The sequence below is a fragment of the Lissotriton vulgaris genome, chromosome 9, assembly GCF_964263255.1.
Source record: "Lissotriton vulgaris chromosome 9, aLisVul1.2, whole genome shotgun sequence".
Lineage (NCBI taxonomy): Eukaryota > Metazoa > Chordata > Amphibia > Caudata > Salamandridae > Lissotriton > Lissotriton vulgaris.
In genome coordinates, this window is record NC_141697.1 from 411660524 (window position 1) to 411672935 (window position 12412).

The 12412-nt window shown below is 42.1% G+C and overlaps 1 protein-coding gene across 1 annotated transcript in view; it reads left to right on the top strand.

Annotated features, from left to right (window-relative positions):
* Positions 1–12412, top strand: part of DYNC1H1 (dynein cytoplasmic 1 heavy chain 1) — a 1654074-nt gene that overhangs the window by 57910 nt on the left and 1583752 nt on the right. Inside the window, exons 4-5 of the mRNA XM_086937823.1 lie at positions 2681–2936; positions 3280–3466. Of these exons, the coding sequence (XP_086793949.1) occupies positions 2681–2936; positions 3280–3466 (443 nt within the window). The remainder of the gene's footprint in view (positions 1–2680; positions 2937–3279; positions 3467–12412) is intronic.

Here is a 12412-nt window from a genome sequence, read left to right on the forward strand (position 1 = left end):
TCTCAGTCCCCAAAGCACAACGTCGAGGGTGCCTCGGATGCTTCGTAGTCAGCTTCCAAGAGGTCCGGTCCCACATCTCTCGGTGCCTCCACGGGTCCCTTTGCAGGGACTGTGGATCGGGCTGTGAGAAGTCTGGGAGTCTGGGTCTTGTCAGGCTCTGGGCTCGGGCTCCGGCGGGAGGCGGCGGCAAAGCAGACGTAGAGTTGCTGGTTAGTGCCTGTGTTCACAGGGTGGCCACTCCTAGGCCACAAGGGAGATTCTCTTCAGTCTTCTGTGCAGCAGAATGTCGAAGTCCAGTTGTCTTCTTCGTTTAAAGTTGATTCAGGATGATCTGAGGTGCTATGGCACTGCTCCCATTCTTATTCCCAATCTGAGGGGGTGGATCACCTGCTAGGTCCCTCTTCTGGGTGGGACCAGGAAGGGGGGCGGTTACACCCCCTTTCCTTTGTCCAGCTCCTCGCCAGGCCTGGGTCTGGAAAGTCCCAGGACCGGTTTGGACTGGCTTATGCACGGGGACACCTTGTGTGCCCCGGGCATGTCTCAATCTATTCAGCCCTGTCCTACCCAATTCACAAAATCCTGTCTGGGGTGGTGCTAGCACCTCCCAAGGCAGGAAACCCTTTGTCCAAGCCTCCCTCGCTGGAAGGACTCCCAGCAGCAGGAGGTCAGACTTTGTCTGTGGTGGCAGCATCCATTTTGTGATGCTGAGGCTCTGGTTAACTTTAACCGGGGTTAAGGCTACGTACATGTCGTGTCCCTCTAGAAGGGTGGAATGCTATCCCCGTCGATAGAACTGTCGAGGGGATAGTATTCCAAATCGTATGACACCTTACTCGACATGTTTTGATAAAGCCAAACCAAAGTTTGCATATAACCGCGAGGATTATAATGCACTTAAGAGTATATGGTATGGCAATATCCCGGAACAGCTAAGGGAGTGGTTCCCGACAGCTGCAGACAGGCTCAGCTCATGCTAGAGCACCATCTCACATATTTCCATACACTCTGCCTCCAGGATTGATGAGGCCTTCCATAGGAGTGGCTGATAGGAACATATGTGTCCAGTTTAGGTTAGGTATAGGGATACTACACCTAAGCAAGAGGTGATTACACCAACTTGCCCCAGCTGAGTGATCAGCCAGTTGTGTCAAATATGGAGGCCAGGCCAGGGGTGGCACAATACATGCTGCAGCCCCTGGTAGGCCTTGGAAACGCCTATGCCCTGGGTACCTAGAGTACACTGTTACAGGGGCCTATAAGGTGAACCAGTTCCAATTCGTAATGCACCTAGAGTGCATTGGCAGTAATTTAGAGAGAGAACAGCAGGCTGTGGGTCTGATTAGCAGGCCCACAGCCACATGAAGTCATAAACCAGTGAAGCAAAAAGCAAAAATTTGGGGTGACCATAGGATAGCAGACCCTACTCTCCTACATGGACCTTGAGCCCTTCACCCTACAGCTGATGTGAAAAACATGAGTGATGTTCAGGCTTAAATCTCCTCTAAAGATCAGTTCAGAAATTGACATAAATCCCGAAGTAAATAGCGGTATTATTATTTTTTAAAAAAACCAGGGCCATATGTACAAAAAGATTGGTTATGCATTATTGGTCACAAATTGCATACCAACGTTTTGCAACCAGTCTTTAATTTTTCAATGCTACCTAAGTACTAATAGGTTGCATCAACATCTCCTGATACATGAGATCCCAGAACAACCTGCCTAATAAACATTAATTTGTCAAATTAGCAAGATCACGGTTTTTGATCCCCTGTGATTATCCACAAACACAGAGGGTGGTGTGCAAGAAACAGCAGACCCCCATCTCTGTCTTTACCTTCAAAAGGGGGAAAACAAGAAATTGGAAATATTCTTTTGGGGGGAAAACGATTGGGGGAGCTCACAGTCCGCTTGACCATTGCTCCCCCACCTCCCTCTAAGGCTGACATCGCTATTCACCTAGAGGAATGTTACCCACGGGGGCACCTTCCCCTTTGCAAACCAGTCACAATGTCCTTTGGTTTGTTTGTAACTGATCAGGAGATTGCTACTGCAAACCATTGATACATGTCATGCTGCCCTGTGATTAGGAGGGGACACCCCTTTCAAAACACTTGCTAATTGTTATGCGGCATGGGTTTTATAGGTACCAAAAAATAGATACCTAAAAAGCCATTTAGTACTTGCAAACCCTTAGATTTTGTGACTTGCAAGATTTGTGATTCCAAAATACCTTTTATAAACCTGGCCCATAACACAAGTTTATAATGACGATGAATCAATGTTTTTTGTGACTAATAGTTTACCTCTGTTAAATGGTGTACTCCTGTTAGTGCTCAAACGGCACCCCAAAAGCAATGTATACGTTTTTCAGGGATGCTACAGCGTAAACCTCATTCTTTTATATTGAGTCTTTTAACCCCTTCGAGGCTGATGACGAGCTGGGCTCGTCATGGCGTAGCCCGCTCGCACGCTGATGACGAGCCCAGCTCGTCACGCAAAGTGAGATTTTTAAAAATCTCAGCGCAGGAGCGGAATTCCGCTAGCGCGCATGAGGTTAATTCTGATCGATGTTTTTTGTATTTTGCCTCTGGCTCGTATTTATGCTGACCTTATCTTTATATTAAAAATAAAGTTTTGTTCGGATTTTAATTTCCAAATATGTTTTGTGCGTTTTCAGAGATGGCGATAAAATGGCTCCTTCAGTTGAGAAAAAAATTGCAGAACTTGAGATGGGCCTGCTGCACTTGCAACAGAATATCGAGATTCCAGAGATCAGTCTCCCCATCCACCCAAATATCACCAATGTTGCAAAACAGTGTTATGAACATGGAGATAAGCCAAAGGTCACTGACTTTGGAGACAAGGTTGAGGATCCAACATTTCTTAACCAGTTGCAGTCTGGAGTTAACCGATGGATTCGAGAGATACAAAAGGCAAGTGTGTATGATTGGGCGTTCCTGTTGGATGCTTCACTTATCTAGTCTGAACTGTAAAGTTAATCTTTAAAATAAAGCTACTACGTTTTTAGTCGAATTTTTTAGGAGTTTTGTTTCCCTTTAGTGAGTTCATTTATAGATTTTCTTCTTTGTTTTGTTATCTTCATAATCTTGAAATTAGGATTGCAGTATTCATTGCCAATTATCACTAATTGTGTTTCCATATAATGAAAACACGCTATAATCGCCTAAAATAGTTAACTCCTAGTTCGAGCTCAGGTTATGTTTTTTGTCATTGCATTTAAATCTGACATTGATCCATAATTTGCCCCATTTAAAGGTGACCAAGTTGGATCGAGACCCCGCATCAGGAACGGCCTTACAGGAAATCAGTTTTTGGCTAAATTTGGAACGTGCATTGTATCGGATTCAAGAGAAGCGTGAGAGTCCAGAAGTCCTTTTGACTTTAGATATCTTAAAGCATGGCAAGCGTTTCCATGCGACTGTCAGCTTTGATACTGATACAGGTAAGATCATTTTTCTGGCGTGATTCATGTGGCACTCTGCAAAGCTTCCCACGTATTCTAAAAAACAAGTGCTGTCTTATGGAGCTACTTTAATAGTATTTAATAACTGCTAGAATAAACTGTTTTGTTTTCATACTCTTGTTTATTCTTTGGGCAAAATTCTCCTCGCAAATCTTGTCTTCTAGCCCTTTTAGGTTACATATTTTAGTTTCGCAGTCTGCAGGGAAGCACCGCTCATCTAGTAACTTAAATAACGAGTGTGTAAATGTTCACATATGAAGGTAGGGAGGCTTTTTGGTTTTTAAGGCTCCGAGCAGTCCGTGCATGACCAGTATCCCTACATTTTGTCCCCAACTGTTCCAAATTGTTTCTGCTTTTTTTCTTGTCTGTATATTAACACATTTTTCTTGTCAGAAGCTCTCAAGTGCCTTTCAATTGTTGTCCCTTGCAGTCCAGATCTTCTTTTATCAACTTAAAATGTCCTTTCTTACCAGTGCATGAGCAAGGGGAACCAATTTCTTGCATATGTCACCTAAGTTTCTTATCATTCTTGTTCTTGAGGTACCTTAAAGTGTCTTTCACCAACCCGGTCATGTATCTCTGACAGGCTGCAAAGTATTGAATTTTGGAGCATTAGTGCAAGCCTTTATGTTAATTTAGAAATTGTTGCATTGATTTGTTAGGCGTGAATAACATTCATGAAGCTCCGTAATGTAATGGCATAATTTAGATAAAGTGAGAATATCCACTGTAGAACATAACCTTCCCACTTCTTACTCACAAATCCTGGAGATATCGTGTTAATGTTTATTTGCTTTGACATTTGAAATGTATAACAAACACTCTTTCAACTTAGTAGAAGTCGTGAGTGTAGTTAAATCTTCAGTTTCACTATGGAAGAAATCTCTTCAATAGGAAGACAAAAAAGGAAGGAGGAGCAGGAAAACAGAGGTAGACCAACGCTCAAATGGATAGTGGTGGAAGAATACAGTAGTTGCGTGGACACATTCTGATTGTAAAAGCATGAGATAAAATCAGAATGCACTGAGCAGGTAACTGAACATGTTTTTTGGGGTAGGTGTCCTCCGAATTGAGGAAGAAGCTGGTTTGCACACATGGCGAGTGGTTCAGATTCATATTGTGTAAACTAATCGCACATTTGGAGGAAGCTAGACAAAATACTACTTAACACTCTAAAGTCCTGCAAAAATATTCAATAGTATTCAAACGCAAGCATGATTTTTGCACACATCTATTCTGTGAGTTTAAACGCTCCAATTGATCCATTGGGGTGAATGATCTTGCATTTTGTCATGTGTTAAGTGGCAGATGAATAAAATGCACAAGCAAAGTAAGTCATGTAGTTTAGCCACACAGTCCAATTCATCAGGTTATTGGAGAAGCCATAGACTCTCCGATACCGGTTTACATGTACTACCTAAATTCTATTCATCTTGTTTTTGAGGAAGTGGGTGCAAGGGATATTTTGCGCTTAGGCATAAGAGAACAAATGTCTGAGGCATGAAACATACATCACTGGCTTCCAGTGTAGTATACGATCATTTCCACAATTTTGTGCATTATGTTTTAGATGCTTTAATCGGAACGTTTTAAATATCTCCTGATAAAAATTACTAGCAATAATTCCTCTTTTGAGTTATACAGCAGCCATCGGAGAAGTGTCAAAAATATGAATTAGATTCGCAATATCAAAGCTTCTATATTAGACAGGGCCCTACTCTAGTTGATTTATAGAATTAGATGGAACTAATTATTTGAGAGACATTGATTTTATGGTTTTAAGAGACCACATTACTTTCTGTGCAAAATAAACCAGCTAGATTAACTGAATGATTGCACTATTAGACAACACACTACACAGTTTATAATATGCCCACCATATAGTGCTACCTATTTAGGGCCACTATAGTATTACATTATGATCCATAAATTATCTAATTTTATAAATTAATTTATATGAGATGGTTTTAACCTGCCAGTTTTAATGTTCGATAAATTGTAATTTTGTATGCTTTTTTCTTTTAAATCCTTCTATCTCTTTTAATGCATTATAAAAACCGAAATAAAGAGTATTTGTATTGATTATTGATAGAAAGGGACGCCTTTTAATTAGTCTTTAGAGGTATATGCATTACTATTATATACAGGACTAGAAAATAATTAAATAGATAACTAATGCAACATGAAAATGATATGAGAGCACTCGAAGTAAAACTAGCACACGGAGTGAGTGATCTTGACAAATTAAGAGCCACAAAAAAATAATACCATCAAACAAATACCATCAAATGCTGTACAAAACACCGGGTAAGTTGTATGCAGCAAACCTAGCGTGACTAATTGGTTAGGGTGTTGGCATTACTTTCTTGGGGGGAAAAACGTATGGTTTTGTTATATACACATGACAGCCTTCTGCATGTACATAATAATAATAATAGTGGAATCCCAATTCTATACAAGCTGGTAGAACAGTCGCCAAAGACTCTGGTTTGAGAGTTTGCTCAGCCCAGGATATCCCAAAGGAGAACGCAATCACTCAGTGATAAGGGGATAAATGTCATTGTGGGCTTAATTACCACTGTCAGTTATCGATTAAATAACACAGATCAAAATGGTGGTCTTGTATTTCTTTGCCACTGTACTTCTACAGAAAGTGGTTGTGTTAAATGGACCGTATGATCACTAGATTACTCTGGAGACATGTTAGGGATAGAACTGCTCTAGCCTCCCATCAGTTACTGCTGGATAAATGGAGGTATGGTCCTCTCAGACCTCGAGAACAACTATTTAGCTATATTACTGCAATAGCGTGGAGGGAGGGGTGGCTGGAGGACTCTCCTAGAGCTGAGGCAACATATGCCCTGCATGGGATGGGGTGGTGAACTATTTGCTGCCATGATATTTATAAAATACAAACCCAAACCTGTACATTTTTTGGTAGCTGTTATCAGATACTGTTGAAATAGATGCAACAAAAAGTTGAATGATAAAACTAGATATGCACGACATATTAGAATAAAGACGTGCAGGGTGTGCCCTAACTAACATACAAAAGGGGTATATCACTTGTAAAGAGGTAGGTATGGAATATTTGGAAAACTAATGATGGCATGCTCAATTTACAGAAATGGTTGACATATTTCAGCTCCCTCATGGACAATTTCTAACTTGCAAATAACTAAGCATCCTAGTCACCTGGCTTCCTACCTGGGGGGTTTACGGTATTACATTGCTATTGTTTATTTATAATTCTATGCCTTCAGATGTGGATCCCACTGCCTTTTATTCACTGTTAAATACTCCAAGAACTCTCTTCACATATAAAGTGACCATGCTTCCAGATGTTACTCCTCAAACCATAAAGGAAATAAAAACATGCCTTAAATACATTTTTGGGCCTAGAAAAAAAGATAGAAAAACTCATACTAGGCTTCATGGAAGGAATCACTAGTCAATCACGAGTCAACAAACCGACTACACCAGCAGGAGATCCATTGTCACAAGGCAATAACGTGTTCCTTCTGCAGCATTTGATCTTACATAGATTGGAATCCATGGTTGAATAGAACACCCTGTAGTGCTAATCCAGAGAAAGGAGGATATTTGCGGAGTGAGCGCATATTTATAAAGAGGTTTCAAAGAGCTCCTTTGTCTAATTGCTAACCAGCTGGAATCGCTGCTCGCACAAAACGAGTGTTGGTCTTGAATACATTTGCACCTTTGGAATATTGACCAGGAGTGCTAGTTCTGCAGCAGACCCCTAATAAAATCTGCAGTTTAATGACCTAGACGTGGACAGAAGACCTGCTGGTAATGTCATTAATACGGACCCTATATGTGGCTATCAATTGTTTGGACAAAAACTTTCTTCTATCTACAAGACCATACTTATCATTTTTCTGTCGTTGGAGAATTGTGGTTAAAATAATATTCGCACAAAGTGAGTATTTGAAACATTCTATAATCAATTATTGTTATGCATTTAAAACTGGGACTCATGTTATGGACTATGAAAGGCTGGGCTTCCGACATGTAGATCATACACATCTCGGCAGCAGGACCTTAACCCTTTCGCTGCTGATGACGAGCTCAGCTCGTCATCACCCACGGGTGTCGTGTGCTGATGACGAGCTGAGCTCGTCATGAATAATGGTAATAATAAATCTGCAGCACAGGGCAAAAATCCCCGCAGCAGCCATGTGGTTAAATAAATTGAGCTATGTACGTAGATGATACCCCAATGTCCTTTCAGAATCAAGGTCGTTGTTGGTCTGTTAGGTTGGAGGTTAAATGATAAGGCAAGAAGACTCGCAGAAACCTGGTATAATTTAAGAGTGTAAAGTGGAGTCTGAGGAAAATAAAAAATCTATGTATCTCATGGTCCAGTAGAATAAGTAAGGTAAAAATGAAATTCCTACCCCTCTCTACTTCTACCAGGCTTTGACAGTTTTCATTTTAAGCAGCATTATGAACTTTATACAGTAGGAGGTGAAGACTGTCAGAAACGTGTGGATGCTGCTAAACAGAAAAAGAGAGGGTTTGCGCTGTGACGGAGGATTCCAAAAAGCACCCACCACATTCCACTAGGATCTGCTGAAACATTTAAACTCCGCCTGAGACTTCACCATTTTTTCCAAAAATCTGTCTTCTCTGCACACATTCACCATTCCTGGAGTGTCATGGCTCTAGCTCACCCTGTGTTCTTAGAGGGGCCACCTCTCTTTATCTAATCTCTCACCTTCAGAGCTACTCCTCAGATACTGGAACCTGCACCTTGTACCAATTTTCTCTGCTTAATTGGTGCTTAGTTCAAACATAAGAGGGCCCTAGCTCTGCTGCTCCAGAAAAATCAGGTGCAAGTAACTCACTCTGTGGATGCCTCACTGATCAAACATAACATCTCAAAAGTGCTGTTGATTCTTTATTGTTAAGTCAATTAAAACCTTAACATTTTTTTTGTATATACTTCAAAGCATTGATTAAGAACATACTTCAAATTATTTCATATATGTGATTTCACACCACAATAAAACACGGATCTTCAAGTGTCAAATTTCTCTAGAAGCTCTATAAAATGATATCCAGCATTTTGTACAAGTTTTGAGTTGATTAACATGAAATAACTTCTTAATTTTATTTACAATAAAAATAATTATGAATTTAGTGATCAAGTCCAAGGCAACTTGTATTACTACAAGTCAACAGACCATTAAAGATCATAATTGTTTCCAGCTGAGTATATACAGCAGTGAACTCAGTCAGTGAGCTGACAGATTGGCGGACTAGATTGCGGCAGACATTTATTCTTCGGCGGGTTGACCCTCACTTAAGGATTTAAACTTCAGAGCCTGTTCATGTTTAGAAAGAAACTTAACCAGTTTGCAGTTCATCCGTGGGTCTAACTGATCAAGCCCTGCAATAATAGCAGACCTGCAAGATCTTATTCCTGTAATATGGAAGGCTTCCTTTAACAAAGTGACACGTGCTAAATGGAGTTTCAGACATATCCATATCATTTGTATAAAATCTTCCTTATGATTACAACACAGGTGGCACACTTTTTAGGTAATATTTTTCCACCTTGGGGCGAAAGTGAGGGATAAGGAGGGATAAGTTCCAAACCGTAGCGCTATTAGCTTTTTTTTCAAGTGGACCGAAAATGTGTGACCTAAGTAAACCGCTGGCTTGAGGACTTTATGGTTAATAATTACTGTCCAGGAGTGAGATCTTTGACTGAAAGTGTTTTTTATCCAGTAATAAAGAATTGAGTTTAGCAGCTTTATTAAGTGCTAACTTAAATGTTGAAAAGGACAGATTTTTATTCCATAGGTCCAGTGTACGTGTGACTTCAAGTGCATTGTGTAAATAAACAGTGTAAGGTGATTTCTTCTCGTTCTCAAGTTATTGCCACAGAGCCTCATTAAGCCTGGAGTTCCCTACATTTTGTTTAATCCTAAACCACACTTATATTGAGTATAGTCGGCATACGTTTTCATTAGTTAGGCCAAATTCCAGCATTTGTGCTGCAGAGGTGGTTTGAGGAAGCTGGAATAACTTTTTAAAGATACTAGTTAGTAAACTATTAATAATTGTTGAATCTTTTCCATAAAGGGTGACACTCGCATACGTAAGGGTTGGAAGTTTTATTTGTCATAACCAACATCGTGGACTATATGATAGACCCTCCAGTTTCTTTGCCAGTGACTTATAGGCAAAAGTCTACATCTCAAAAGTGTAGTACCATTATACAGAGAAAAGCACTTCGGAATGGAGGCTGTGGAATCCTAATACTGTTTATGAAAAAAATGAAAGCGAAGTAAACCGCTCACAACAGCAGCTTCTGATTCAGGCAGGGAGTTGTACGGGAATCCTCACTGGGTGTTTTACATCACATACAGGAGTACAGTCGAACTACACTAGACAGACGGTTCTCTGGCATGCCCTTCATTATGTTAAAACGAAAGCTGCTGAACTTGCAAAGCAGTTTGAGTTTCTCCCTTTACAAATTCTGTTCCTGTTAGTTGGTAGATTTAGTTAAATAAAAGTAAGCTTTTGGTTGAATATAGCTTTTAAAAGTAAGCTTTTATGTTGAACATTTCGGCACCACAAGTCACGGAACAAACTTCGCTTTCATTATCAATGTGAGTGCGGCTTCTGCAAAACTATTTGCACAGGAAGGAGTACTTGCACAGCTTTTAAGTGCACAGACTCGAGCCCGATTTAGAAGTGGGGACACCTCTCAAAGGCCTGTGGATCCTTTTTAAAACAAGGTGGGTGCGATGAAAAGCATGTTTTAATCCGCTCCCATGAAAAGAAGCAAGTGCTGTGGAACTGCACAACAGTATACCAAATGGAAAAATAGCAAGAACTGTACCACATTCTCGAAAATATGCCCACTGTCAGTCAATAAGGGCACATGCGCAAAGACTTATTTTTTTTATTGTTCCTGGGGGTACAAAATAAAATAAAACTAGGACTGCCATTCCCCTAAAAAACTAATACAGAAAGACAAGATTAGTCGATTCACAGGGAAGCCCAAGAAATGGCATGGAAGTGATCAGTCGCAGAACCGTTCCAGATTGTACTGAGAACATAGGTCTGTGTTTGTAATTTTAAACTGACTAATTAATTGCCTCCTTTATGTTATGTTATGTTATGGGGGGGTTTTGTATAGCGCTCAGATACTCCAACGGAGTGTCCCGGCGCTTTCAGACCAACAGGTCAGCAGCTAACACATAACACAACAAAGAAAAAAGGAGCAGTAGGAAGAGTAGAAACACCAGACTAAAGACCAAACAACCAGGTTTTAAGTCCCTTCCTAAAGGCAAGCAGATTGGCGGTGCTGCGGAGTGACAGGGGGAGAGTGTTCCAGAGCTGGGGAGCAAGACGTTTGAAGGAGCGTCCACCAGTCCGAGCCTTCTTCACCACTGGAACCACCGCAAGAGAGAGAGTTTCTGATCTCAGAACCCTGGTGGGTTTATAGAAGGCTAGCCTTTTCTGAATATAAGTCGCTCCAGTAGAATATAGCGCCTTGTGGGCCAAAGTGAGGGCCTTGAAAGCAATTCGCTTTCTGACAGGGAGCCAGTGCAAGGTGGATAAAAGATCAGAGGCACTGGCCCGACGGGGGAGACCATAAATGGCGCGGGCGGCCGAATTCTGGACTACCTGAAGACGCTGCATCAGGTAGTCAGGCAGACCCAGGTAAAGAACATTGGAATAGTCCAGCCTCGATCCTATGAGGGCATGGACGGTAATCTTACGATGGTCAAAAGAGAGCAGAGGGAGAAACCTCCGCAACATCCTGAGCAAGCCAAAGCAGACGCCCACAAGGCCAAGAACTTGGGCTTTCATGGTCAGGCCATTATCAATTTTAACCCCCAGATTTTTCGCCACGGTGGAGGAAGATGCCGGTGGAAACATGTCATGCGGCCACCAATCCTGCCAGCTCGGGTCGGATTGGCACCCGAAAAAGAGCACCTCAGATTTTCCAGGGTTACACTTAAGACTATGACCCTGAAACCATTCAAATACAGCTCCTAGGCAGCCACAGATACTGTCTCCATCAAACTCAGCCCCCTTTGCACACGTGAAAAGGAGCTGAGTATCGTCGGCGTATGATATTATCTTGGCCCCAAAAGACTCAGCCAGCACCGCCAGAGGGGTCAGAAAGATATTAAAAAGTATCGGGCTCAACACGGAGCCCTGCGGTACTCCAACCCCAAGCGGCGGCACTTCGGCTGAGTGGGGGGGGGGCCCAGACCACCTGCCGGCGACCAGTAAGGTAAGATTGAAACCACCTCAACACCGTCCCACGCAGACCTATCTCATACAGTCTACGGAGAAGACCTTCATGAGGGACGGTGTCGAAAGCCGCCGACAGGTCGAGCATGACCAACATGGCCCTGCCCCCTGAGTCCAGCACCTCCTTGATAGCCTCACTGACTTCAAGAAGCGCCGTTTCAGTGCTAAAGTTGGTACGGAAGCCAGACTGAGAGGCATGAAGCAGGCCGTGTGACTCAAGGAAGGTAGAAAGGACCCCATGGACATGTTTCTCGACGATTTTAGCGAAAGCAGGTAGGAGAGAGATCGGGCGATAGTTCGCATGAAGGTCAGGGTCGAGTCCCGGTTTTTTGAGAAGCGGAACCACCCTCGCCTCTTTCCAAATACCGGGAACAACGCCACTGGTCAAAGAACAGTTCAGCACAGGATTCACAAGTGGATTGACCACCTCCGCCATCCTTGCCAAAAACCTGGCAGGACACGGGTCAGCAGGTGAACCGGATTTAAGCTGAGAGAGCAAATCATGCGACGCAGTAATAGATAGAGGTGGAAATTCCGATAGAGTGTACTCAGAATCTTCCACCAAATTCCCATGGATCTCCTGGCACATCCTAGCCCCAATGACAGGGTTAGGGAAAGAGTCCT